Raw genomic sequence first — 26,790 nt, forward strand, 5'->3', positions numbered from 1 at the left:
AAACAATACAAAAATATTCTGATCACAATGCAATAAAAGTAGAAATTAACTTTTTAAAAAGGTTCTCCTAGCTGGAAATTTAAAAAAACTTCTGTTATAGACTGAAACATGTTCCTTCAAGATATGACTACATTTGGAGACAGGGCCTTTAAAGAGACAATTAAGGTTAAAGTCATATGGGTGGGCCCTAATCCAATGACTAGTGTCCTTATAAAAAGGATAAACACGCCAGGTGTGGTGGCTCACGCCTGTAATCCCAGCACTTTGGGAGGCCAAGGCGGGTGGATCAGGAGGTCAGGAGATCGAGACCATCCTGGCTAACATGGTGAAACCCTGTCCCTACTAACAAACACACAAAAAATTAGCCGGGCGTGGTGGCGGGCGCCTGTAGTCCCAGCTGCTCCGGAGGCAGGAGAATGGCGTGAACCCGGAGGCGGAGCTTGCAGTGAGCCGAGATGATTGCGCCACTGCACTCCAGCCTGGGCGACAGAGCAAGACTCCATCTCAAAAAAAAAAAAAAAAAAAAAAAAAGGATAGACACAGGCAGATGCAAAAGCACAGAGAAAAGGCCACGTGAGGACAAAGTGAGAATACGGTGGCCGCCTGCAAGTCAAGAAGAGAGGTCTTAGGAGAAACCAAGCCGGGCAATACCTTAATCTATGACTTCTAGTCTCCAAAAACTGTAAGAAAATTAACTCCTGTTGTTTGATCACCCATCTGTGGCATTTTATTATGGCAGACTTAGCAAACTATTACATCTTCTGTTAAATAACTCTTGGCAGAAAGAAAAATACAAATTAAAATTAGTGAATTTCTTTAAAAATAATAATTAAAACACTATATAATGATAATTTATGGAATATAGTTAAAGTAGTGATGAGAAGAAAATTATTAGCACTAAATACTCTTACCAATAAGAATGAAAGAATAAACTGTAGTGAAATTAAATTGTCAACTCAAAAACAACCAAATGAACAAAGTAAACTAAAAGAAAGCCCAAGGTATATAACATGACCTTAGAAAACTCTAATCAACAAAGCAGCTATTAGAAAATATGTGACTTTAGTGAGGTCACAGGATTCAAGATCAATACATAAAAGTAAAGTAAACTATATTTCTATATGCAATGAACAATTAAGTCAAAATGAACTCCATTTACAATATATTTAGAAATGAAACTGAATAAAAGATGAGCATGATTTATACAATGAAAACTGCAACACACTGATGACAGAAAGGAAACCTAAATAAATGGAGAGATGTATGATATTTTTGGATTGGAAGACTCAATATTGTTAAGGTAACAATTCCCCTCAAATTGACCTAAAAATTCAATACAATCCCAGTTAAAATTTTAACAAGATTTTTTTTTAAAAGGTAAAAAAACTGATTAAAAAATTAATATTTGAAAGGCAAAGGACCTAGAAAAGCCAAAATAATTTAGACAAAAAAGAACCAGGTAGAGGACATGCACTACCTGAATCAAACTTACTATAAAGCTACATTAATCAAAATGGTATGATATTGGTGTAAAGACAAAGATCAGTAAAATAGAACAGAGTCCAGAAATAGACTCACACCTGTAATTCAATGGGGGAAAAGACAGTCTTCAAAAAATGGTGCTGGAATAACTGGATACCTACATGAAAATAAAAAGCTTATGTGTACCATTACCTTACACCACATAAAAGTTAACATGAATTAGACCTTAAAATCTAAAGGTAAAAACCAAATATTAATGTTTTAGAAGAAAACAAATATCTTTTTAACACAGCATTAGGCAAAGTCTTGAAGAGAACACAAAAAATACAAACAAGAAAAAAACTGATAAAGTGGTGTGGTGTGGTATTATGATGTATATATATTGGTTTACATATATACATATGGGTTTACATCCATGGTTCCTGGCTCATAACTTCCATAGCTCTTGTCCACATTTCCTAAGGGACTAAAACAATACGCATATCTTTTGTTAACCATATTTGGCCTTTTGTTCATGGTTCGGGAGGCAGCTTCAAAACAGCCTCACAGTGATAAAGGTGAAAGACAGTCTTTGGTTATAATACTGGGGTGCTCTGGGCCTCAGAAACAGACCTCAGAAAACAGAATCTCTCTCTGACCTTCTGTCCTCCTTTTACCTGTACCTTTTTCTCCCCAAGGCAGGCCACACACACTAAAAATATACTCTAATCTTCCCCCACCTTTCTGTCTTGGAGCTGGTCATAAAAAAATCCTCTGAATTACCTTATCTGACAGTAGGTCATTAGACCCCCATTTCTGAAGAGGTCCTGCCCCTTACCCAGGAGGAAATAATGCTACACAGAGTGGCCAAGAAGAATCTAAACACACAGGACTTGTTACGATTCTCTGCACAGTCTGTTAGTATTAGATCATGCCCTTTTTGTCCAGTAAGATTTCCATACGACTGTCCATTCTTCAATCATGTCTATCCAATGAAGTCTCCAAAAAAGACTCAAGAGGACAGGGTACCGCAAGCCTCCAGACAGCTGAACTCATGGAGGATTACATGAAGGTAAAAGAACTCACCCATGTGCTAGAAGAATGGCACACCCCAACTTCAGAGGAACAGAAGAAGCTCCTGAGCTCTGGACCCTTGAGACCTTACCCTATTATTTCTTTTCTTCTTTTTTCTTTTTGTTTTTCTTTTCTTTCCTTTTTTTTTTTTTTTGAGATGGGGTCTTGCTGTGCTGCCCAAGCTGGAGTGCAATGGCCGATCCCAGTTCACTGCAACCTCTACCTCCCAGATTCAAGCAACTCTCCTGCCTCAGCCTCCTGAGTAGCTGGGATTACAGGTACCTGCCACCATGCCCAACTAATTTTTTTGTATTTTTAGTAGAGACGGAGTTTCACCATGTTGGTCAGGCTGGTCTCAAACTCCTGACTTCAGGTGATCCACCCACCTCAGCTTCCCAAAGTGCTGGGATTACAGGCATGGGCCACTGTACCTGGCCTATTATTTCTTCATCTAGCTGTTTATTTGTATCCTTTAAAAATATCCTCTTCAAAAACCTGGGAAACATAAAGTGTTTCCTTAAGCTTGTGAACAACTCTAGTAAATTTAGCTGAAAGAGAAGGTTATGGAAACCCCAACTTAAAAAGTTGGTCGGTCAGAAGTTCCAGAGGTCTGAAAGTGAGACTGGTGTCTGAAATGGGAAAAGCCTTCAACCCACAGGATCTGATGCTATCTCCATGTAGAGAGCAGTAGAATCAAATTAGAGTAGAAGATGTCAGGCTGGTGTCCACTGCAGAAATGAATGCTTACTTGTTGATGGGTAGAAATCCATACATTTGGTCACAGAAGTTTTCTGCATTGTTGTGGTGTGAAAACACAGGAAAAAAACACCACACAAGTAGATTTTATAAAATCCACTTTCAATATACACAATTAAGTAAATGTGGCCAGGTGCAGTGGGCTCACGCCTGTAATCCCAACACTTTGGGAGGCCAAGGCAGGCAGATCTCTTGAGCTCAGGAGTTCGAGACCAGTCTGGGAAACACGGAAAAACCTTGTCTCTGCTAAAAATATAAAATTTAGCCAAGCACGGTGTCGCACACCTGTAGTCCCAGCTACTCGGGAGGTTGAGGTGGGAGGATCACTTGAGCCCAGGAGGCAGAGGCTGCAGTGAGCTGAGATGGTACCACGGCACTTCAGCCTGGGCAACAGAGCAAGATCCTGTATCAAAAAATAAACAAACACACAAAAAGATGCTAACCACCACTAGTAACAGAGATAATCAAATAAATAAACATATATACACACACACATATATATACACACACATACATATACATACACACACAATTGAGTAAATAAAAAGGCAAGTCATAGATAAGGAGAAAATATCTGTAAAATATGTATCTAAGAAAGAGCTTATATGTGTAACACATAAATAACTATTATAAATCAATAAGATAACTTCTGAATGTAAAAAGTGGGCAAAACAGTCGAACAGAAACTTCACAGAAGTAGCTTATAAGCACATAAAAAGATGCTAACCACCACTAGTCACAGAGACAATCAAATTAAGACCACAGGTGACATGTTACAACATATCCAATTGGAATTATTAAGACTGAAAATAACAAGTATCAGTAAGGATGTAAAACAAACAAAATCCTCATATACTGCTAGTTGGAATGAAAAAAACTTTGTCAAGTGTTTCTACATTGGAAAACAGTATTTCTGTATGTTATAAAAGTAAACATATACTTACCATATGACTTAGTAATCCCATTTCTAGGTATTTAACTAGGAGAATAAAAACATATTTCCACAAAGACTTGTAAATGAATGTTCACAGCAGCAATATTCATAATAGCCCCAAACTAAAAACAACCCGACATTTGTCCATCAAGAGAAGAATAAATAAATCATATTATATTTATCCAATGAATACTAATCAGCAATAAACATATGAGCTACTGATACACTCAGAGCATGCATAAGTCACAGGTTGCCTAATGCTGGGACTCAGGAAAGGAAGTCAACTATAAAGAGACATGAGGAAACTTGGGGTGATGAAACTATTCCATATTTTTATTGTGGTGACGACTGTACAACTGTATACAAAATGGGTGAATTTTATTTTAGGTACATTAAATGACAACAATAAAACTATACAAACTTTTTAAGGGCAAAGAACCAGAAGATAAAAACAGAAATTAATGAGTTAGAAAATGGGAAACCAGTTGATCTAATTAATAAATCAAAATCCTAATTTAAATGAATGCACTGAACTGTACGTTTTAAAATAGTTAATATGGTAAATTTTATGTATATTTTACCACAATATAAAAATATATATATACAAAGCAGTGGCTGACTTGACCAAGAAAGAAAGGAAGAAAGCACACGTAGAGAACAAAAAATAACAAAGGGGAAATAAGCATTGAAATAGAAAAAAATCTAAAAAGAAAAAGAGGTCTACTTTTCAAACGGAGGAGCACAGTGGCCAGCCATCAGAAGTTGACAATGACCAACTGAGAGCAGTGGTTGAAGCTGATCCTCTACAACTACACAAGAAGCTGCCAAAGAACTCAATGTCAACCATTTTATGGTCATTTGGCATTTGAAGCAATCTGGAAAGGTGAAAAAGCTAGTTAAGTGGGTGTCTCATGAACTGAGTGAAAATTTTTAAAAATCGTCATTTTGAAGTGTCATCTTCTCTTATTCTATGCAACAATAACTATTTCTCAAGCAGACTGTGACATGCGACAAAAAGTGGGTTTCATACGACTACCGGCGATGACCACCTCAGTGGCTGGACAGAGAAGCAGCTCCAGAGCACTTCCCAAAGCCAAACTTGTGCAAAAAAGCTCATGGTCACTGTTTGGTGGTCTGCTGCCAGTCTGATCCACTACAGCTTTCTGAATCCCGAGGAAACCATTACATTTGAGAAGTATGCTCAGCAAATCGATGAGATGAATTGAAAACTGCAGTGCTGCAGCCGGCATTGATCAACAGAAAGGGTCCAATTCTTCTCTACGACAATGTCCGACTGTATGTCACACAACCAATGCTTCAAAAGTTGAACGAACTGCACTACGAAGTTTTGCCTCATCTGCCATAGTCACCTGACCTCTTGCCAACTAACTATGACTTCTTTAAGCATCTCAACAACTTTTTGCAGGAAAAATCCTTCCACAACAAGCAGGATGCACAAAATGCTTTCTAAGTGTTTGTCTAATCCCGCCAGGTGTGGTGGCTCACACTTGTAATCCCAGCACTTTGGGAGGCCAAGCTAGGCGGATCACCTGAGATCAGGACTTCGAGATCAGCCTAGCCAACATCTTGAAACATTGTCTCTACTAAAAATACAAAAATTAGCTAGGCGTGGTGGCAGGTGTCTATAATCCCAGCTACTCGGGAGGTTGAGGCAGGAGAATCGCTTGAACCCAGGAGGTGGAAGTTGCAGTAAGCAAAGATTGTGTCACTGCACTCCAGCCTGGGCGACAAGAGCAAGACTGTCTCAAAAAAAAAAAAAAAGTTTGTCGAATCCCCAAGCATAGATTTTTATACTACAAGAATAAACAAACTTATTGGCAAAAAAGTGTTGACTGCAATGGTTCCTATTTTGATTAATAAAGATGTGTTTGAGCCTAGTTACACTGATTTAAAATTCATGGTCCAAAACCACAATTACTTTCGCAACAACCTAATAATACACCATACTAAAAGAATGAAGAAAAAAATGCATGATCATCTCAACTGATACAGAAAAAGCATCTGACAAAATTCAACACCCTTTCAGGATAAAAACACTAACAAACTTGGAATAGAAGGACACTACCTCAACATAATAAAGCCATACATTAAAAAGCCACAGTGAATATCATAAGCAATGGTGATACTCTGAAATGTTTTCCTTTAAGATCAGGAATAAAACAAGTACTCCCACTTTTGCCACTTCCATTCGACATGAAACTGGAAGTTCTAGCCAGAGCTATTAGGCAAGAGAAAGACAATGAATTCAGCAAAGTAGCAGAATACAAAGCCAACAAACAAAAATTAGCTGCATCTCTATACACTAACAATGAATAATATGAAAAGGAAAATGAAGAAAATTCCATTTACAACAGCATCAAAAAGAATATATAAAAATTAACTGAACCAAGGAGGTGAAATACTTATAAACAGAAAACTAAAAGACATTGCTAACAGAAATTAAAGAAGATATAAATAAATGGAAACACATCCCATGTTCATAAATTGAAAGATTTGATGTTGAGATGTCAATACTACCAAAAATAATCTACAGAATCAATGCAATTCCTATCAAAATCCCAGTACTTTGTACAGAAATAGAAAAATCTATCCTAAAATTCATATGGAATCTCAAGGGAACCCAAGTAGATGAAATACTCCTGAAGAACAAAACTAGAGAACTCACACTTCCTTATTTCAAAATTTACTGCAAAGTTATAATAATCAAAATAGTGTGACACTGACATAATGACCAACATATAAGCAACTGGAATAGAATACAGAATGCGGAAATAAACCTTCCCATATAGGGTCAAATGAATTTGACAAGAGTACCAAGGTCATTCAATTAAAAAAGGGCAATGTTGTCAATAAACAGTGCTGGGAAAACTGGATACACACATATAAAAGAATGAACTTGGACCTCTCTTTAACTCTATATAGGAAAATTAATTTAAAATGGATCAAAGGTCTAAATGTACAACCTAAAACTATAAAACTCTTAGAAGAAATGATGGGGGAAAGGCTTCATGGAATTTGATTTGGTAATGATTTCTTGGATATGACACGAACTGCATAGGCAATAACAATAACAACAACAAAAACACAGACAAAATGAACTCCATGAAAATATATTTTTCTGCACAAAAGATATTTATCAACAGAGTAAAATACTACAGAATAGGAGAAAATATTTGCAAATCATATATCTGATAAGGCATTAATATCCAGAATATACAGAGAAAAACTAAACGAAAATAAAAAATAAAAATTTTAAATGGGCAAAGAACTTGACTAGCTGTTTCTCAAAAAAGATATACAAGTGGCTAACAGGCATATTAAAAGATGCTTGACAAAGATGCAAATCAAAACTACAATGAGATACTACCTCACATCTATTAGGATGGCTACTATCAAAAAAACATGAGGAAGACATCATTAAGATGACTGACTAGAGGACCAACACTCCTCCACAAAGGTCCAAAATAACAAGTAAATAACTGCACTTCAAGTAGAGTTTCCAAGGGAGAACAACAGAATTTACATGAAAGGGAAAAAAAATCCACTTAATCATGGAGACTTGAGATGGCAGCATAGAGAAGAAAGCAAAGCACCCAGCTGGGATTGGCTCAGAACCAAGAAAGACTCCCCATTGTGCAAGAAATGGTACGTAGGAGTTCCTTAGCAGTCCCTAATACCACTGTGGACATGTGTAAACCTAGCTACAGAAGAGCCCTAGAGTCCTAACAGGCCCTGAATCTAGTACAGGGAGCTGTTTGGAGTCCACATGGTTACATTGCTCCAGAGAAGGCACACACACTGCGTACCCCCACTCCCTGTAACCCAAGCTGCTACAGCATGCACCATTTTGAGAACCGAGTCAACGCTAAAATACATGCTGCCATGGGGTTCAACAGACCTGGTATTTCCACATCTGAAGGGTCCCACTGTAATCACACCACAACCAAATAAAAGGGTCCAACACCACAACCTCAGCTACACAGAGCAGTAAAGCCAAAACTCCAGCACCTGAGCTGGTATAGTGGACCTAAAGGAACAAGCAATCTAGCACAGCAGGGAGGCAACCTCCAAGACCAAGGGCGCTGGTGCATGCAGTCCCTAGGGTTTAAGAACTAGCTGCCAGCCACTGCCAGCAATCCCATTCCCACAACTGGTGAAGCAGAAATGCACTCCACATACCTGTAGGGACCAAGGATGGACCCATCTGGCAACAGCCACCACTGGCAACCCCACCCCACAACTGGCAAAGCCACCACACCCAATGAGTACCCACCACCCAAAACCTGAGAACTGTTCCACCTAGAGGCCCCTATCAACAGCAAAGACATGAGATTCACTCAACAAAAATCCACAGTAGAGACCACTGAGATACTTGCAGACACTGCTGACGTGAATTACAGCCAAAGATATCACATGGAGACTACATTACTGCACTAATCCAGAAACAAAGCCAAAGCACCTACCCAAACAATACTGCATGACAAATATACAGGAAAAAGTCCTTCGTTACAAAGGCTACTCCATAAAATAGAGACAACTGTTCTACCAGATGCACCTAATAACTTAGGGACACAAGAAACATGAAAAAAGCTGGGCGTAGTGGTTCACGCCTGTAATTCCAGCACTTTGGGAGGCCAAGATAGGCAGATCACAAGGTCAGGAGTTTGAGACCGGCCTGGCCAACATAGTGAAACCCGTCTCTACTAAAAATACAAAAAATCACCCGGGCTTGGTGGCGGGCACCTGTAATCCCAGCTACTTGGGAGGCTGAAGCAGGAAAATCACTTGAACCCGGGAGGCAGAGGTTGAAGTGAGCCAAGAATGCACCACTGCACTCCAGCCTGGGTGACAGTACGAGACTTTGTCTCAAAAAAAAAAAAAAAAAGAAATATGAAAAAGAAAACATGACACCTCAAATGGAACCCAATAATTCTCCAGTAATAGACCCTAATGAAAAAGAAATCTACAAAATGCCTGAAAAGAAATTTGAAATAACAATGTTAAGGAAACTTGGAAAGATACAAGAGAATACACATACAAAATTCAACAAAATCAGAAAAAAATCATGATATGAATGAGAAACTTTAGAGAGACAGATATCATAAAAAAGAACCAAACAGAATCCTTGTAGCTGAAGAATTTCATGAACAAAAATAAAAATACAATCAAGAATTTCAGCAACAGTTTAGATCAAGCAGGAGAAAGAATTTTTGAACATTAAGACAGGTCTTTTAAAATAATCCAGTCAGACAAATAATAATAAAGAATAAAAGGGATGAAGAAAGCCTATGAGACTTATACGACACCATTAAGTGAACACATATTCACATCATAAAATTCCAGAAGAATAAGAGATGGGAAACGGTATCAAAAATGTTGTAAACAAAATCGTAACTGTAGATAGAGTTTCCAAGTCTTAGGAGAGAGATGAATATCCAAATCCAAAAAGCTCAAACACCCCAAACTGATTCAACCCAAAAAGGTCCTCTGCAAGGCACACTATACTCAAACATCAAAAATCAAATCAAAGAATTCTATAAACAACAAGAAAAAAGCATCAAGTAAGAAAATCCCCATGAGACAAACAGATTTCTCAAGAGAAACCTTATAGGCAAGAACAGAACAGAATGATGTACTCAAAAGTAGTGAAAGAAAAATAACTTCCATTCAAAAATACTATACCCAACAAAACTATCCTTCAGAAACGAAGAAAAAACAAAGTCTTTCTCAGACAAGCAAAAACTGACAGAATTCATCACCACTACCCCTACTCAACAAGAAATTCTTAAGGGAGTCCTACAACTGAAAATGAAAAGACAATGACTATCATTATGAAAATATGCAAGAATAAAACTCACTAGTAGAGCAGAGATATACAAATGAGAAAGAAATCAAACTTTGTCACTACAGAAATCCACCAAATCACAAATATAAACAATTAAGAGAGCAAGAAAGAAACAGAAGATCTACAGTACAACCAGAAAACAATTAACAAAATGACAGGACTAAGTCCTTGCCTATCAAGAATAACTTTGAATGTAAACAGATTACATCCCCCAATTAAGACACATAGACTTGGTAAAGGCATAAAAACTCAAAGCCCAAATACATGCTGCCTAAAGGAAACTCACTTCACCCATAAAGACACACATACTCTGAAAATGAAGTGGGAAAACAAACAAACAAACAAACAAACAAAAACTCCATGCAAAGAGAAACCAAAAATGAACAGAAGTAACTTACTTAGATAAAATAAACTTTACATCAAAAACTGTGAAAAGTTTGTCACACTGTAAAAAGAAACCATAAAAAAAAGGTTTTAAGCTGTACAGAGACAAGGAAGTTCATTATATAATGGAAAAAAAAACAGTTCAGCAAGAGGATTAACAATAGTAAATATGTATGCATCAAACACCAGAGAACCAAGATATATTAAAGCAAATATAATTATTATCTAAGGGGAAAGACAGACACCAATGCAGTAATAGTAGAGGACTTCAATACCCTACTCTCAGCATAAGACAGATCACCTAGAAAGAAAAATAGGATTTAAACTACACTGTAGACCAAATGGACTTCACAGACACTTGTAAAACACTTCATCCAGTAGCTGCAGAATGCAGAATACTCATTCTTCTTCTTCTTCTTCTTTTTTTTTTTTTTTTTTGAGATGGAGTCTTGCTCTGGTACCCAGGCTGGAGGGCAGTGGCACAATCTCGGCTCACTATAACCTCTACTTCCTGGGTTCCTGTGCCTCAGCCTCTCGAGTAGCTAGGATTACTGTCAGATACCACCAAGCCCAATTAATTTTTTTCTGTATTTTTAGTAGAGACAAGGTTTCACCATTTTGGCCAGGCTGCTCTCCAACTCCTGACCTCAAGTGATCTGCCCACCTTGGTCTCCCAAAGTGCTGGGATTACAGATATGAGCCACCATGCCTGGCCAGAATATTCACTCTTCTTATCAGAACATGGAGTATTCCACAGGACAGACCATATGTTAGGCCACAAAACAAGTCTCAATAAATTTTTAAAAATCATTATCATATCAAGTATATTTTCTGACAACAGCAACATAAAACTAGAAATCAGTAACAAGAAGAACTCTGAAAGGTGTACAAATACATGAAAATTAAATAACATGCTCCTGAATGACCAATGAGTCAAGGAGGAAATTAAAAAATAAACTGAAGGCCGGGTGTGGTGGCTCACACCTGTAATCCCAACACTTCGGGAGGCTGAGGCAGGAGGATCACAAGGTCAAGGGATCGAAACCATCCTGGCCAACATGGTGAAGCCCTGTCTCTACTAAAAATACAAAAATTAGATGGGTGTGGTGGCATGCGCCTGTAGTCATAGCTACTCGGGAGGCTGAAGCAGGAGAATTGCTTGAATCTGGGAGGCAGAGGCTGCAGTGAGCTGAGATCATGCCACTGCACTCCAGCCTGGCTACAGAGTAAGACTCTGTCTCAAAAAAACAAACAAACAAAAAACCAAGTAAATAGAAAAATTTCTTAAAAACAAATAAATAAAAACAAAAATACAACATACCAAAACCTATGCAATGAATACCGCAAAAGCAGAATTAAGAGTAAAAGTTTATACCAATAAATGCCTACATCAAAAAAGTACAAAAACTTCAAATTAACAACATAATCATGTTCCCCCGGGAACTAGAAAAACAAGAACAAAACCCAAAGTTAGTAGAGAGAAATAAAACATAAAAATCAGTACAGAAATTTACAAAAAAGGAGACTAAGAAACTATAAAATATCAACAAAATGTTGGTTTTTTGAAAAAACAAAATTGACAAAACATTAGCTAGACTAACTAAAAGTGAGAAGACCCAAATAAATAAAATAAAAAATGAAAAAGCAGACATTACAGCTGATGCCACAGAAATACTAAAGATCATTAGAGACTATTATGAGCAACTATAGGACAACAAATTGGAAAACCTAGAGAAAATGGATAAATTGCTAAACACACAAAACCTGTCAAGATTGAAACAGAACGAAATACAAAACCTGAACAGATCAATAATGAGTAACAAGACTGCATCATCAATAAAAAGTCTCCGAAGAAAAAAAGCCCAGGACTAGATGGCTTCACTGCTGAATTCTACCAAACTTTTAAAAAAGAACTAATACTAATTCTTCTCAAACTACTCCCGAAAATTGAAAGGGAGAGAAATCTTCCAAACTCATTCTATATGGCCAGCATTACCCTGACACCAAAACACAGGACCAGGACACAACAAAAAAAAGAGCACTATGGCCAGTATTCCTAATAAATACAGATGCAAAAACCCTCAATAAAACACTAGCAAACCAAATCCAGCAACACATTAAAAAGATTATTCACCATGATCAAGTTGGATTTATCACAGGTATGCAAGGATGGTTCAACATATGCAAATCAATAAATGTGATACATCATATCAACTGAATGAAGAAAAAAAGGATAATTTCAATATATGCAGAAAAAGCATCTGATAAAAATTCAGCTTTCCTTCATGACAAAAACTAAAAAAAATTAGGTATAAAAGAAACATACCTCAATACAATGAATACCATATATGACAAAACCACAACTAACAACATACTGAATAGAAAAACGTTGAAAGCTTTTCCTCTAAGAACCAGAACAATACAAGGATGTCCACCCTCGTCAATCTTATTCAACACAGCACTGGAAATCTCAGCCAAAGCAATTAGACATGAGAGAGAAATAAATGGCTTCCAAATAAAAAAGAAGTCAAAACTGTCCACTTGAGGTGACATTATCTTATATACAGAAAAACCTAAATATTCTACCAAAAAGCTCTTAGAACTTGTAATTCATTAACGTTTCAGGATAAAAAAATTCAACATACAAACATCAGTAGCATTTCTACATACTTAACAAACTAACTGGAAAAGAAAGAAATCTTCTTTATTATAAAAATTAAAATACCTATGAATAAATTTAACCAAGGAGGTAAAAGATCTCTAGAAGGAAAACTATAAAATACTGATTAAAGAAATTGAAGACACAAAAAAATGAAAAGAAATCTCATGTTCACAGATTGGGAGATTAATACTGCTAACATGACCATACTACCAAAAGTGATCACAGTCAACGCAATTTCTACCATATTACCAATTAATTTCTTCACAGAAATTTTTTTAAAAAATCTTAAAATTTGCATGGAGTCACAAGATTCCAAAGAGTCAAAGCAATCCTGTGTAAAAAGAACAAAGCTGGAGATATCTATCACACTATCTGACTTCAAAATAGGTTACAAAGCTATGGTAACAAAAACACCATAGTACTGGCATAAAAACAGATACACCCACCAACGAAACAGAATAGAGAAGTTAAAAATAATTCCACATATTTACAGGTAACTGATTTTCAACAAAAGCACCAAGAAAATACACTGGGGAAAGGACAGCCTCTTCAATAAATGATTTTGGGAAAACTGCATCTCCAAATGCAGAAGAATTAAAACTAGGTCCATCTCTCATCATATATAAAAATCAAAGACTTAAGTATGAGGTCCCAAACTATGAAACTACTACAGGAAAACACAAGGAAAAGACTTCAGGACATTGCCCTGGGTGAAGATTTTACGGGTAAGACCTCAATAACACAGGCAACAAGTTGGGCATGGTGGCACATGCCTATAGTCCCAGCTACTTGGGAAGCTGAGGCAAGAAGATCACCTGAGTCCAGAAATTTTGTGCTGTAGGTGCTATAGTGTGCTATTCCAATCGGGCATCCACATTAAGTTTTGCATCAGGATAATGACCTCCCAGGAGTAGAGGACCACCAGAATGCCTAAGGAGGGCTGACCTGACCCAGGTCAGAAACAGAGTGGGTCAAAACTCTATGCTGAAGAATAGTAGCATTGCACCAGTGAATACCCACTGCAATCCAGCCTGGGCAACACAGCAAAACACCATCCTGTATATAAATACAAAAACAAAATAAATAAAACAACCATAACAACAGAAAATGCAGGCAACAAAAGCAAACATAGATAAATGAGATTGTATCAAACCAAAGTTTCTGCACAACAAAGGAAACAATTAACAGAGTAAAGAGACAATCTATACAATGGGAGAAAATATTAATACCTGCAAACTAACCTTTTTTTTTTTTGAGACAGAGTTTCACTCTTTTTGCCCAGGCTGGGGTGCAATGGCATGGTCTCAGCGCACCACAACCTCTGCCTCCCAGGTTCAAGCAATTCTCTTGCCTCAGCCTCCCATGTAGCTGGGATTACAGGCGCACACCACCAGGTCCAGCTAATTTTGTATTTTTAGTAGGGACGGGGTTTTACCATGTTGGTCAGGTTGATCTTGTACTCCTGACCTCAGGTGATCTGCCTGCCTTGGCTCCCCAAAGTGCTGGGATTACAGGTGTGAGCCATCACACCTGGCCCACCTGCAAACCATTTATCTGACAAGGGATTAACATTTAGAATAAACAAGAAACTCAAACAACTCAATGGCAAAAAGCCCCAAATAATTCCATTTAAAAATGGGCAAATGATCTGAATGGATTTATGAATTTATGAAAAACATTTACAAAAAATTGTTCAACCTAACTATTCATCAGGGAAATGCAAATCAAACCACAATGAGATTTCATCTCACCAGCTAGAATGCCTACCGTCAAAAAGACAAAACAAATGTTTTCAAGAATGAGGAGAAAAGGGACTCCAATACACTGTTAGTGCAGATGTAAATTAGTATAGCCATTAAGAAAAATAGTAAGGAGGCTCGACAAAAAACTAACAATAGGCCAAGTGCAGCGGCTCACGCGTGTAATCTCAGCACTTTGGGAGGCCAAGGCAGGCGGATCACTTGGGGTCAAGAGTTGGAGACCAGCCTGGCCAACACAGTGAAACCCCGTCTCTACAAAAAATACAATCAATCAATCAATCAATTAGCCGGGTATGGTGGCACACACCTGTAATCCCGGCTGCTCGCTGAGGCAAGAGAATCACTTGAACCTCAGAGGCAGAGGTTACAGTGAGCCACGACCATACCACTGTACTCCACCCTGGGTGACAAAGTGAGACCCTGTCTCAAAAAAAACTGAAACAGAACTACCACAGGACCCAGCAATTCCACAACTGGGTATATGCCCAAACCAAAGGAAATTAGTATGTCAAAGTGATATCTGCACTCCTATGTTTACTGCAGAACTATTCACAATAACCAAGATATGGAATCAACCTAAGTGCCCATCAACAGACGGATGGATAAAGAAAATGTGGCATATATAAACAATGGAATACTATTCAGCCATAAAAAAGTATGAAATCCTGTCGTTCATGGCAACATGGCCAATACGGAGGACAATAGGTTAATTAAGTAAGTCAGGCACACAAAGATATATACGGCATGTTCTCACAAGTGGAAGCTAAAAAAGTTTGTTTCATAGAACTAGAGAGTAGAATAGTGGTTACTAGAGGCTGGAAGGGTAGTGAGGAGGGAAGATACAGGTTGGTTAACAAATGCAAAATTACTATTGGATAGGAAGAATAATTTCTGGTGTTCTACAGCACTACAGGCTGACTATAATTAGCACTAATTTATTGTATATTTGAGCTAGAAGAGACGATTTTGAATGTTCCCAAATGAAAGAACGCATTAAATGTTTGAGGTGATGGATATGCTAATTACCCTGATTTGATCATTACACACTGTACACATGAATCAAAATATCACACTGTACCCTGTAAACATGTACAATTGTGTGTCAATTAAGTTTTTAAAAAATATGAAATAAGTGCTGGTGAAGATATGGAGAAATCAGAAGGCTTGTACATTCTTGGTGGGAATTTAAAATGGTGCAGCCACTGAAGAAAACAGAATGGCAGTTCCTCAAAAAATTATAAACAGAATTACAATATAATCCAGTAATTCCTCTTCTGGATATACACCCAAAATAACTGAAACCAAGGTTGTAAGGAGATGTTTGTACACACATGTTCATAACAGCATCATTAATAGCTAAAATGTGGAAGCAATCCAGGTGTCTGTAAACAAATCAATAAATACAGTATATACGCAGAATGAGATATCATTAAGCCTTAGAAAATAATGAACATTAGGTCAAGCGTGGTGGCTCACACCTGTAATTTCAGTACTTTGGGAGGCTGAGGTGGGCAGATCACCTGAGGTCAGGAGTTCGAGACCAGCCTGGCCAATATGGTGAAACCACATCTCTACTAAAAATACAAAAATTAGCCAGGTTTGGTAGCAGGCGCCTTTAATCCCAGCTACTTGGGAGACTAAGGCAGGAGAATGGCTTGAACCTAGGAGATGGAGGTTGCAGTAAACTGAAATCACGCCAATGCACTCCAACCTGGGCAACAGTGAGACTCTGTCTCAAAATAATAACAATAATAATAATGACATCATGCTAAGTAAAATAACCCAGTCCAAAAAAAAAAAAAAGACATCATGCTGAGTAAAATAACCCCCCCAAAAAAACAACAACAAAAAAGACAAATACTGCTTGATTCCACTTACAAAAGTATGTATAGTCAAAAATCCTAAAAGACAGAAAGTGAATTGGTGATTACCCGGAGTTGGGAGGATGGGGTAATGGGGAGTTATTGTTTAATGGGTACAGTTTGTTTTACAAGGTGAAAAGAACTCTGGAGATGGATGGTAATGATGGTTCCACAATATGAATGTATTCAATACCACTGAATTGTACACTTAAAATTAGTTAAGATTAAAAAAACAAAAAACAAAACAAAATAAAACAAAAAATTAGTTAAGATGCAAGATTTTATTTTTATGTGTATTTTATCAATTTTCACATATTGGAAAAAAATTAATGAAATCCCAATAAAACTGCAAACAAACTTTTTTATGGAGCTAGACATTAATATTCAAGTTGATATGAAAAAACAAACATACAATACTAGCTAGGAAAATACTGAGAGAAAAACTCTAAGGACCGAGTACCACCACCAGATATTAAAGCATACTATAAAGCCGCTATAATTAAAGTATCATAATAATGGTGCAGGCGCCTAAAGTCCCAACTACTTGGGAGGCTGAGGAGGGAGGATTGCTTGAGCTCAGGAGTTCAATGTTACAGTGAGCCATGATCATGCACTCCAGCCTGGGCAACAAACACAGACTCTGTCTCTAAATAAAAATTGAAACAAAAATTTTTTTTTTTAATTGTAAAATGGCACATGAACAGACAACCAGATGAGTGAAACAGAATAGAAAGTCCAGAAATATACCCAAGTATATATGGAAATTTAAAATACAATAAAAGCATCATTATGAATCACTGGGGCAAAGACAGGTTTTTAATAAAAGTGTGAGACAATTAGCCACTTAGAAAAAACTAATTAAATCCATACCTCACAGCATACAAAAAAATACACTTCAAATAGATCACAGAACTAAATGTAAAAAATGAAACCATACAAGCAAAAAGAAGTGAATTCCTCTTTAACCTCAGTTCAGGGAGAGACTACTAACTCTGACTTAATACCCAGAAGCAATAACAGATTAAATTTGATTACATAATAAAAATTTTTGCACAGCAAAAAAATAACAGAAGCAAACTCAAAAGACTGCTGACACACACTGACAGAAAATATCTGCAGCATAATCCTGATTTATAAAGAACTCCTAAAAAGCAAGCTAATTTAAAAAAAAAAATTAAGCAAGGTAAAAAAGGCCAAAAAAACCAAGTACAATAGGGAAAGACAGGAACAAACAATTCATACAAAAATGATGTAAAAATGGCCCTTAAACAAATGAAACATTGCTCAATCTCATTTATAATGTGAGAAATGCAAATTAAACTACACTAAGATGCAAAGTGATATAATTCTCTTGGATGGAAATTTGGCAATATCCAACAAAACTGCATATGATTTACCTTTTGACCCACCAATTTACTTCAGAAATTCACCCTGAAGATACATCTCCAGAAAATGAAAATATTTACATGTACAACATTATTGATTGCATCATCAGTTGTAATCACAAAATACTGGAGGCCAGGTGCAGTGGCTCAACACCTATAATCCCGGTACACTGGGAGACCCGAGGTGGGCAGATCAACTGAAGCCAGGAGTTTGAGAGCAGCCTGGCCAGCAAGGTGAAATCTCACCTCTACTAAAAATACAAAATTTTAGCCAGTTGTAGTGGCATATGCCTGCAATCTCAGCTGCTCAGGAGGCAGGAGAATCACTTGAATCCCAGAGGTGGAGGTAGAGGCTGCAGTGAGCAAAGATCATCCCACTGCCCTCCAGCCTAGGCAACAGAGCAAGACTCTGTTTCGGAAAAAAAAAAAGACAAAATATTGGAAACTAAATAAACCTAAGAGATTGTTTCACTAAACACTGACAGAAACACATAGTGGAGTGCTATGCAGCCATAAAAAAGAATGAGGTTAATCTCTAGGAACTAATCTGAAGCAGTTTCCAGGGTACACTGATAAGAAAGAAGGAAAAATACAATGACATCTGATATTTGTGAGGAACAACAACAACAACAAAAAATGTAGGAAGTCTAAACCAGAAACTAATGAGATTAATCTCACATAGGGGCAGGACAGAGGAGAAAAGATGAGGGAAATGGGAACAGGGTAGAGCAGATGTGGGAAGTGGCACCTTTTTGAGGTTTTTTTTTTATTTTTTGTTTGTTTGTTTTTTGGTATATTATAGTTCTGTCTTTTAGAACCATGTAGATATTTCAAAAGCCCAATATATAAATAAATAAATAAACAAGGATGAGGTATGGACTCAAAATAGAATAGAACAGAAAGAATAAACCTGCTTTATAAGTGAATAACAAACCACATTAAAGGAGAATTCAGGGAGAAAAATCATAAGTAACTTTGGAAAACAAGATTTTGACTATATACTCTAAGGTTAAAGATAAAAACAACTATACGCAAATATTACATGTAAGTTAATGGGTTTGTTTTTCATTGAGTGATGAGTTAGCAATTCTAAAACAATTTTATATTCTAGGACTGAGTAAATACAGTATGAATAATGAATATCAGTTTTCTCACTGTCAAAAGAATTGCAAGTATGAAAAGAGGAAGGCCAGAATGAACTCCATGGTGCTGGAACAGAGCCGGAAATATCAATGTAAACTCAAGATTATTAATATAGAGAAAAAAATAAAGAAATAGACATAAATGTGTACTTTTCAGTTCACTGAGAGGACCTAGAAGCAATGACTCTCTAGTACCAACAAGCATACCTAGAGCTGAGATTTTGGTTTCTAAATGCCACTCTCCAATTAAAAAGGAATCAAAGCACCTCAGAGAAATGCTTAATTCCAGGGCTGGGGCAGGGAAAGTGAAAGAGAATCATAGAACATCGTATAATGATAGAAAAAAGTCACAATAAATCGTGGGATTATGTCAAAAGGACATGGGATTCAACTTGAAAGATTTTCCAATAGTCAAATCTGAGAGAAGTTGAGCAACACAAAATATTATAACAAAATATTATAATCTATAGAAAAAATATGAATGTATAAATCCATAGTGATATAAATATATCTAGAGGAGAATGGAAAGCTCTTCCTTTCAGGAGAATTTCAACTAACAAATGTGGAAGGATCACAGAAATGGAAAGATCACCATTTGGCAAACGCTAGAATTATAACTGTTTCAGATAACAATTATCAATGGATACTAAAATTAATGGAAGAATATATAAAGGCAAAATATGAGAATATTTACATAGACTTGAAATATCATATGGGCAACCACAAGATAATTATATATTACAAAGGGAAAAAAATAGTAATTTTATAGGGGAAAAACATGGCAGACGGCACCTTAACCAAGTGATCAAAGTTAAAATCACCAGTTAAGGGGCCAAATCATGAACCTCCTAATATGATGCACTGAGGACACATGACTTTGATGTTTTCCTAAAAATGCCTAACCTGAATTTAACCATGAAAAATGCAATACAAAACCAAATTGAGACAGGATATACAAAATGCTGACAAGTATTTGTCAAAGTGTTCATATGTTCCACATTAAAAGTAACTAAATGCAATGTGTGATCCTGGATTGGGTTTTAGACCAGAAAAAAGACATCAGTGGGACAACTGGTAAAATTTGAGTGCAGTTAATAGATTTTATAATAGTAATGTCTGATTTCCTGATCATATTCATATTTTCTTAATCTTGGTTATTATAATATGGTTACATAAGGTATCCGTATTTGGGAGATAAGGGTGAAGGGCACATGGGAATTCTTTGTACTACTTGTACATCATTTTGTTAACTCTGACATTATTTCAACATGAAAAACTTTAAATATCTATGTATATATCACCTAACACTCTGAAGCTCCTTCCTGGTGATCTCTTCTGCCATCTGTGAAGCCCGCAATTTCTCCTCATACTGCTCCTTTTCAGATTGCCTCCAGACATCATGTTCTACTTTCATTTTCTCCAAATCTGCTAATCTGTTCTCGAGTTCTAACCTAAAACAAGAGATCATAATTATGTTACAAGAACTATAATAAAGACGATATAACAGCAAAATGTTTTCATTTGCAAGGATATTTAAGTCAAACTAAGGTAATTAAGTACTTACTTTTCATCTTGTAATACCACAAGTTTTTGATAACCTTCTTCTTTGGCAGCTTGTACTTTACGTATTAATTCACGATCCTTTTCTACTAAGAGCACTTTGTGGTGTTCAACAGCTGCTTTGAGAATTTCATTGTCTGACTGTAATCCTAGTGTTTTTTAAGGAGAAAAATGTACTATATTCAATGTTACTAAGATGAAAAGTCACATTTAACAGCAAGTATTCATAAGCTGGTAAGACAACTAAAAGAATGTAGAAAGTCTCTATGAATATATATTCTCAATAATACTCACATCATTAATAAACTCTCTTAAAATAGAGAATGAAACAGGATAAAACTCAGAGCAAATTTTCCTGTCACTGTTTATTTAGTGCATACACATATAAAAACTTTAATAAAAGGCTATATACATTCACTCATTCGAACACTGAGAGTTAAGAACAACCTGGATGATAAACCAGAGGTTTACTTTCTTCACTTCTAAAGGGGTTCTGTGACCTAAGCCTCTAAGACAGCATCATAGACAAAGCTGGCAGATAGCAGAGTGAAATAAATCACAAAACCCTTCAAAACCTGTTGATTCTAGCAGAACTGCTAGATTTCTAGCAGAAGTATAAATAACACAGACACTTTCAAGTTTGTACAATGAATTCAGAAATCTTTGTGATGAAATGGCAAATACTTTGCAGATGGAATAATTAAAGCAAACTCACATCTAACTCAAAGTAAAAACAAAACGCAGCATCCTTTAAGTTCCTAAAAAAATTTACTCCCTAACTCTATGGAAATCCATGAGCCAAATAAATAGAAATCAATAATTGGAAAAAATCATTCACAGCATACAGACACGGTGTTAGCACCTGTAGTCCCAGTTACTGAGGAGGCTTAGGCAGGAGGATCATTTGAGCCAAGGAATTCAAAGCTAGCCTGGGCAACAAGGTGAGACCCCGTTTCAAAACATGAAAGGCATTCATCATAAACTCTGAAATGAGTTCAACTACAGATCAACTCAAGGATAGCTACAGGCCAAATGTAAGCTTATTTAAATACTTCAAGTTAGAAACAACAAATAATGAAGAAACTTGATGAGATGGATGTTCTAAGATTAAACTGGAACTTAAAAATAAGCCTCCTTGGCCGGGTGCACGGCTCACACCTGTAATCCCAGTACTTTGGGAGGCCGAGGCAGGCAGATCACGAGGTCAGGAGATCGAGACCATCCTGGCTAACACAGTGAAACGCTGTCACTACTAAAAATACAAAAAATTAGCCAGCCTGGTGGCGGGCGCCTGTAGTCCCAGCTATTTGGGAGGCTGAGGCAGGAGAATGGCATGAACCTGGGAGGTGAAGTTTGCAGTAAGCCAAGATCACGCCACTGCACTCCAGCCAGAGGGACACAGCAAGACTCCGTCTCAAAAATAAATAAATAAATAAAAAATAAAAAAATAAGCCTACTCTACACTAGGCTACAATGACTGGCCTAGGGTCTACATAAAAAAAATTTTTTAATTGAAAAAAATTAAGCCTGGAACCCAATTATCTTCTTCACATTCTCTAGACTTAAAATGTCCTGGGAGTGATAAACTACACAATAAATAGATTTAAGATTTATAAATCACGAAGTATGGCATCCCATTTACAAAGTTCATTTATGTATCCAAAAACTATGATAAAAACATAAGACTGATTTTTTAAAAGTTGTTAAGTCTTACAATGAACAAAACACTCAACATATAATAAACATTTCATATGTACTCCAAAATTAAAACTAAACTACGTTGAAAATCTGGAAATAAATATTCATGTTCAACTATTTTAATAATTTGAGTTCATATCTGAAAATAAGCAGCAGCAGCAGCAAGGGAAATCACACATTACCATCCAGTTCACTTTGAATCTTATTCCTTTCTCTTTCTAGCTCACTCTTAGCCCTTGCTGTCTCCAGTTTGATGTCTGTTATTTCCAGTTTGTTTGCATGTTTAAGTTCTTTCACCTGTTGATAATTAAAAATTGAAATTACTATTCGTCATTTTCTTGTCATTCAATACTTACCCCAAAACATAAATGGAAATGAGAAAATGCTTTGATAGTAAAGTAGAGTCTAAGTACCTTTCAAGAAGAAAGGAGTGTCAGTGCCTGCAACAGTACTTCAAATAAGGAGACATCAAGGAAACACTGTTCTTTCCTAACAGAACTGAGGCATTTCCTTACGAATATCTATGTATGGTCCTCTGGCTTAATCTTGCCTTAAAGACTTAATTACAAGTATCTAAAATCAAATACTTGATGATTGGAAAATCTGCAGGGAAAAAATTCTGAAACTTTTTAAATTTGTTAATATTTCTAAAAGACAGGGTCTCACTATGTCATCCAGGTTGGAGTGCAGTGGCACAGTCATAGCTCACTTTAACTTCAAACTCCTGGGCTCAAGTGATCCTCTCTCCTCAGCATTCCAAGTAGCTGTCAAGACTACAGGTGCACACCACCACACTCAGATAATTTTTCAATTTTTTTGTAGCGATGGGCTCTTGCTATGTTGACCAGGCTTGTCTCAAATTCCTGGCCTCAAGCAATCCTCCTGCCTTGGCCTCCTAAAGTGCTAGGATTATAGGTGCAATCCACTGCACTTGGCCTGAAACCTTCCTTTTAAAAAGTGTCCAGAGCTGGACACAGTAACTTGCACCTAAAATCCCAGCTACTCAAAAGGCTGTGGCAGAAGGAAGTGTCTGAGGCCTGGTGTTGGAGACCACTCTGGGCAACATAGTGAGATCCTTTCTCTGAAAAAAAAAAAAAAAAATTTTAAATTAGCACCTTAGTCCCAGCCATTGGGGAGACTAAGAGGATCACTTGAGTCTAGGGGTTTGAGGCTGCAGTGAACTATGATTGTGCCAATGTACTCCAGCCTGGGCAACAGAGTGAGACCTTGTCTCTAAAAAAATTAAAATTAAATTTAAGAATAAAAAATGTGTTAGGGACAAAGAAGGTACTCTAGGTAGAAGGAACAGCATATAAAATGTTATTATGTGTATAACATGACATGGTCTGCTCTTAAAACAAGCTATGTATTACATGGAGAGCACCGGCAGATGTGAAATCTGTGGAGGAATGGCAGGGAATAAACTTTATATACCATACGAAAGGGTTGTTTTTCGGTTAGCTGTTGAAGGTGGCACAATTAATTAATGTAAATCTGTTGGCTTAAGAAACTGAAGGTAAATAAATCAATTAAGAGGCAAAGAATGAATAAAGGGGGGGAATGAAGAATCAATTGAATCTGGTGACAAAATAGTCTATGTGTATTGATTGTGTCTGTGTGCGCATGTGCACAAGTATGAGGTAGGGGATAGAGGCAGGAACAAGAATAAATCATATAAATTCATTTTCCATAGCCCTTCTCTTTGGTAAGGAGCTTCTAAAATTAGATATAGTCATATAATAAGGATTTAATCAATACAAACATAAAGATTAGATGACCCGTTTTCTGATATATTACCCAAATATAGAAAACTATGGAATCAGAGTAGGAAACTACAAATATATACAAGTCAAATACAGAAAATGTGAGATGGTAGAAACAGGAAAGTAAAAGACAATTTACTTAAGAGTCCAATAAAAACCCCATAAAAACTGGAGTTGGGAGTCAGACACAAATCAAAAAGAGGTCCTAGAGCCAAAGAGGGCAAGGATGAGAAATAGAAGTGTCTTACTGGAAGAGACTCCATCAACAAAAGGTCCTGAAAATGTTTCAAGGAATAGTTTCATGCAAAATCTTCATTCAAAGGAAATAAACAGAAAAGTGAGTACTGCCTTCGTACTGGTAACTACAATAAGACATCCCTCCAAATTAACTCGTAGATTTTTAAATGACCGTTCATAAAATGGCAACCTTGTGCTGACATCAGTTTTGCATTTTTATTTATTTATTTTTTGAGACAGAGTCTCGCTCTGTCGCCCAGGCTGGAATGCAGTGGCTTGATCTCAGCTTACGGCAACCTCTGTCTCCAGGGTTCAAGCGATTCTCCTGCCTCAGCCTCCCGAGTAGCTGGGATTACAGGCATGCACCACCACACCTGGCTAAATTTTGTATTTTTAGTAGAGATGGGGTTTCACCATCTTGGCCAGGCTGGTCTTGAACTCCTGACCTCATGATCCACCCGCCTTGGCCTTCCAAAGTGCTGGGATTACAGGCACAAGCCACCACGCCCAGGCTGCATTTTTAATTTCCTTTTGGAAGTTCTTTTCTACAAAAGTAAGTTTTATAAAATGATGTTTACATGAAAGCAGCTGAGAATTTGTTTTAATACTTAAACTTTCTGTAGATTGGGTTTTACTATATTATAATTTCATGGACAGATAGAATTTAAATTACAAATACTTTAAAATTTTGAAGAAATACAATTACAAAGAAAATCCAATCACTATGACAAACGTAATTATAACCTGCTATTATATACTAACTGTAAAAGGGTAAGAATGACACAGCATTTCATTAACAAACATACTATAGCTGCATAAGGTGGAAAATTAGAGCTATCTTATTTCATAGGAAGTTGATTCACCTCATGGTAACTTCAAGATCTACAAAAACTTCTTTTTCATTTCACCCTAAGATTTATTGAAATGAGAAGACATTTTTAACTAAACTATAATTATTGAAACTGAAAGAACACCAAATAGGAAGTCAAGCAACAAGTGAGGTCTGTCTTCAGGCCTCCTTTTGCTGTTAAACCAGTGGTATATGCTCAAGCAATGTACCTGTCCTCTCTGCATTCAAATTTACTCATCTATGGATCTTAAGCTTTTCTTTATTGCCTTATTTGTATCATCCTAACATCACCGATGCACTTATACGAACACTGTTAATTTCCTAAAAATATACTAAAAGGAATTTTACTTAAAATAACGTATGAAAATTTATTACCCAGTAATGACAATAATAGCACTTTTCTATGAGTAATCTGAACCAAATTCCAAATGTTACAATAAGGTTTCTTTCTGCCCCTAGATCCCTGGTTCTTAATCTTCTTTGCGATCAAGTCCCAAATCCTAGGAAAATTAGGGATTTTTAAAAAATAAAATGCTCATGTTAAAATGTTGCATAAAATTTCAAGTAATTCATGGTCTCCTGAAGCTCCACTGGATCAAGTCACCCTGTTCTTCACAGAATGTCTGCCATATAGATTCTGGCCTTTATGTTGTGAATTTGCTTTATGTTTTTCACACAATGGAAGTATTCAGATATTACTAACAAAACTTTAATAAATGTCAAAACTGGCAATACTGGACATTTTATAGGGGGTCAGGATCTGTTAAAGTACACATACTCACAGAAAGACACACAAGAGCACAGTATAAACAAGTAAGAAACGGAAATATAATTGACAATATGTATTACCTAAGAAGCCCTGGATACAGATTCCAAAGAGACGGTACTCAAATCCTGATCGTTTTCAAAGTTCTGAGACGTAATTACCTCATTAATTTAGGTAAATAAGGACAACTCTGTTGGGTGGCTTCCTTAAAACTATCTTTTATTGGCATTCTGAAAATGAAAAACGTTATGAGGGAACTAGAAGAATTTACCTCGCTGAATGTGAAATCTCCTTAAGGTCATCATTTTCAGGCCATCTTTAGTAACACCTTTTAATCCAAGACACTGATACTCACACTGACATAACTTTGTTCTAAAATCTGACAAACATTTATGAATTTGAATAACTTAGACAACACACCCCAGGTGTTCCTTTGCACCGCAAACAACCATTTGCTAGAATTGCAAAATGTTTATGAAAATTTCAAGTTGCAAAGAAAACTGTGGCAGTCATGTTTGAAATATTATTTTAAAATTTACCCTTCCAATGGAATCTTTACATGCAAGACTTCAAATGAAACTTAGTTTGTTTAAAGTTAAAGGATGGTATTTAATACTCCATTTATATGCA

General features: G+C 36.6%; 1 protein-coding gene across 13 annotated transcripts in view; it reads right to left on the reverse strand.

Annotated features, from left to right (window-relative positions):
- Positions 1-26,790, reverse strand: part of CEP83 (centrosomal protein 83) — a 146,846-nt gene that overhangs the window by 35,461 nt on the left and 84,595 nt on the right. For all 13 annotated transcript variants that reach the window (XM_021922785.2, XM_003906963.5, XM_017946117.3 and 10 more), the window contains 3 exons: positions 22,727-22,841; positions 20,851-20,995; positions 20,588-20,737 (listed from right to left, as the gene is read on the reverse strand). In XM_021922785.2, the coding sequence (XP_021778477.2) occupies positions 20,588-20,737; positions 20,851-20,995; positions 22,727-22,841 (410 nt within the window). The remainder of the gene's footprint in view (positions 1-20,587; positions 20,738-20,850; positions 20,996-22,726; positions 22,842-26,790) is intronic.

The sequence above is a fragment of the Papio anubis genome, chromosome 9, assembly GCF_008728515.1.
Source record: "Papio anubis isolate 15944 chromosome 9, Panubis1.0, whole genome shotgun sequence".
Taxonomy (NCBI): domain Eukaryota; kingdom Metazoa; phylum Chordata; class Mammalia; order Primates; family Cercopithecidae; genus Papio; species Papio anubis.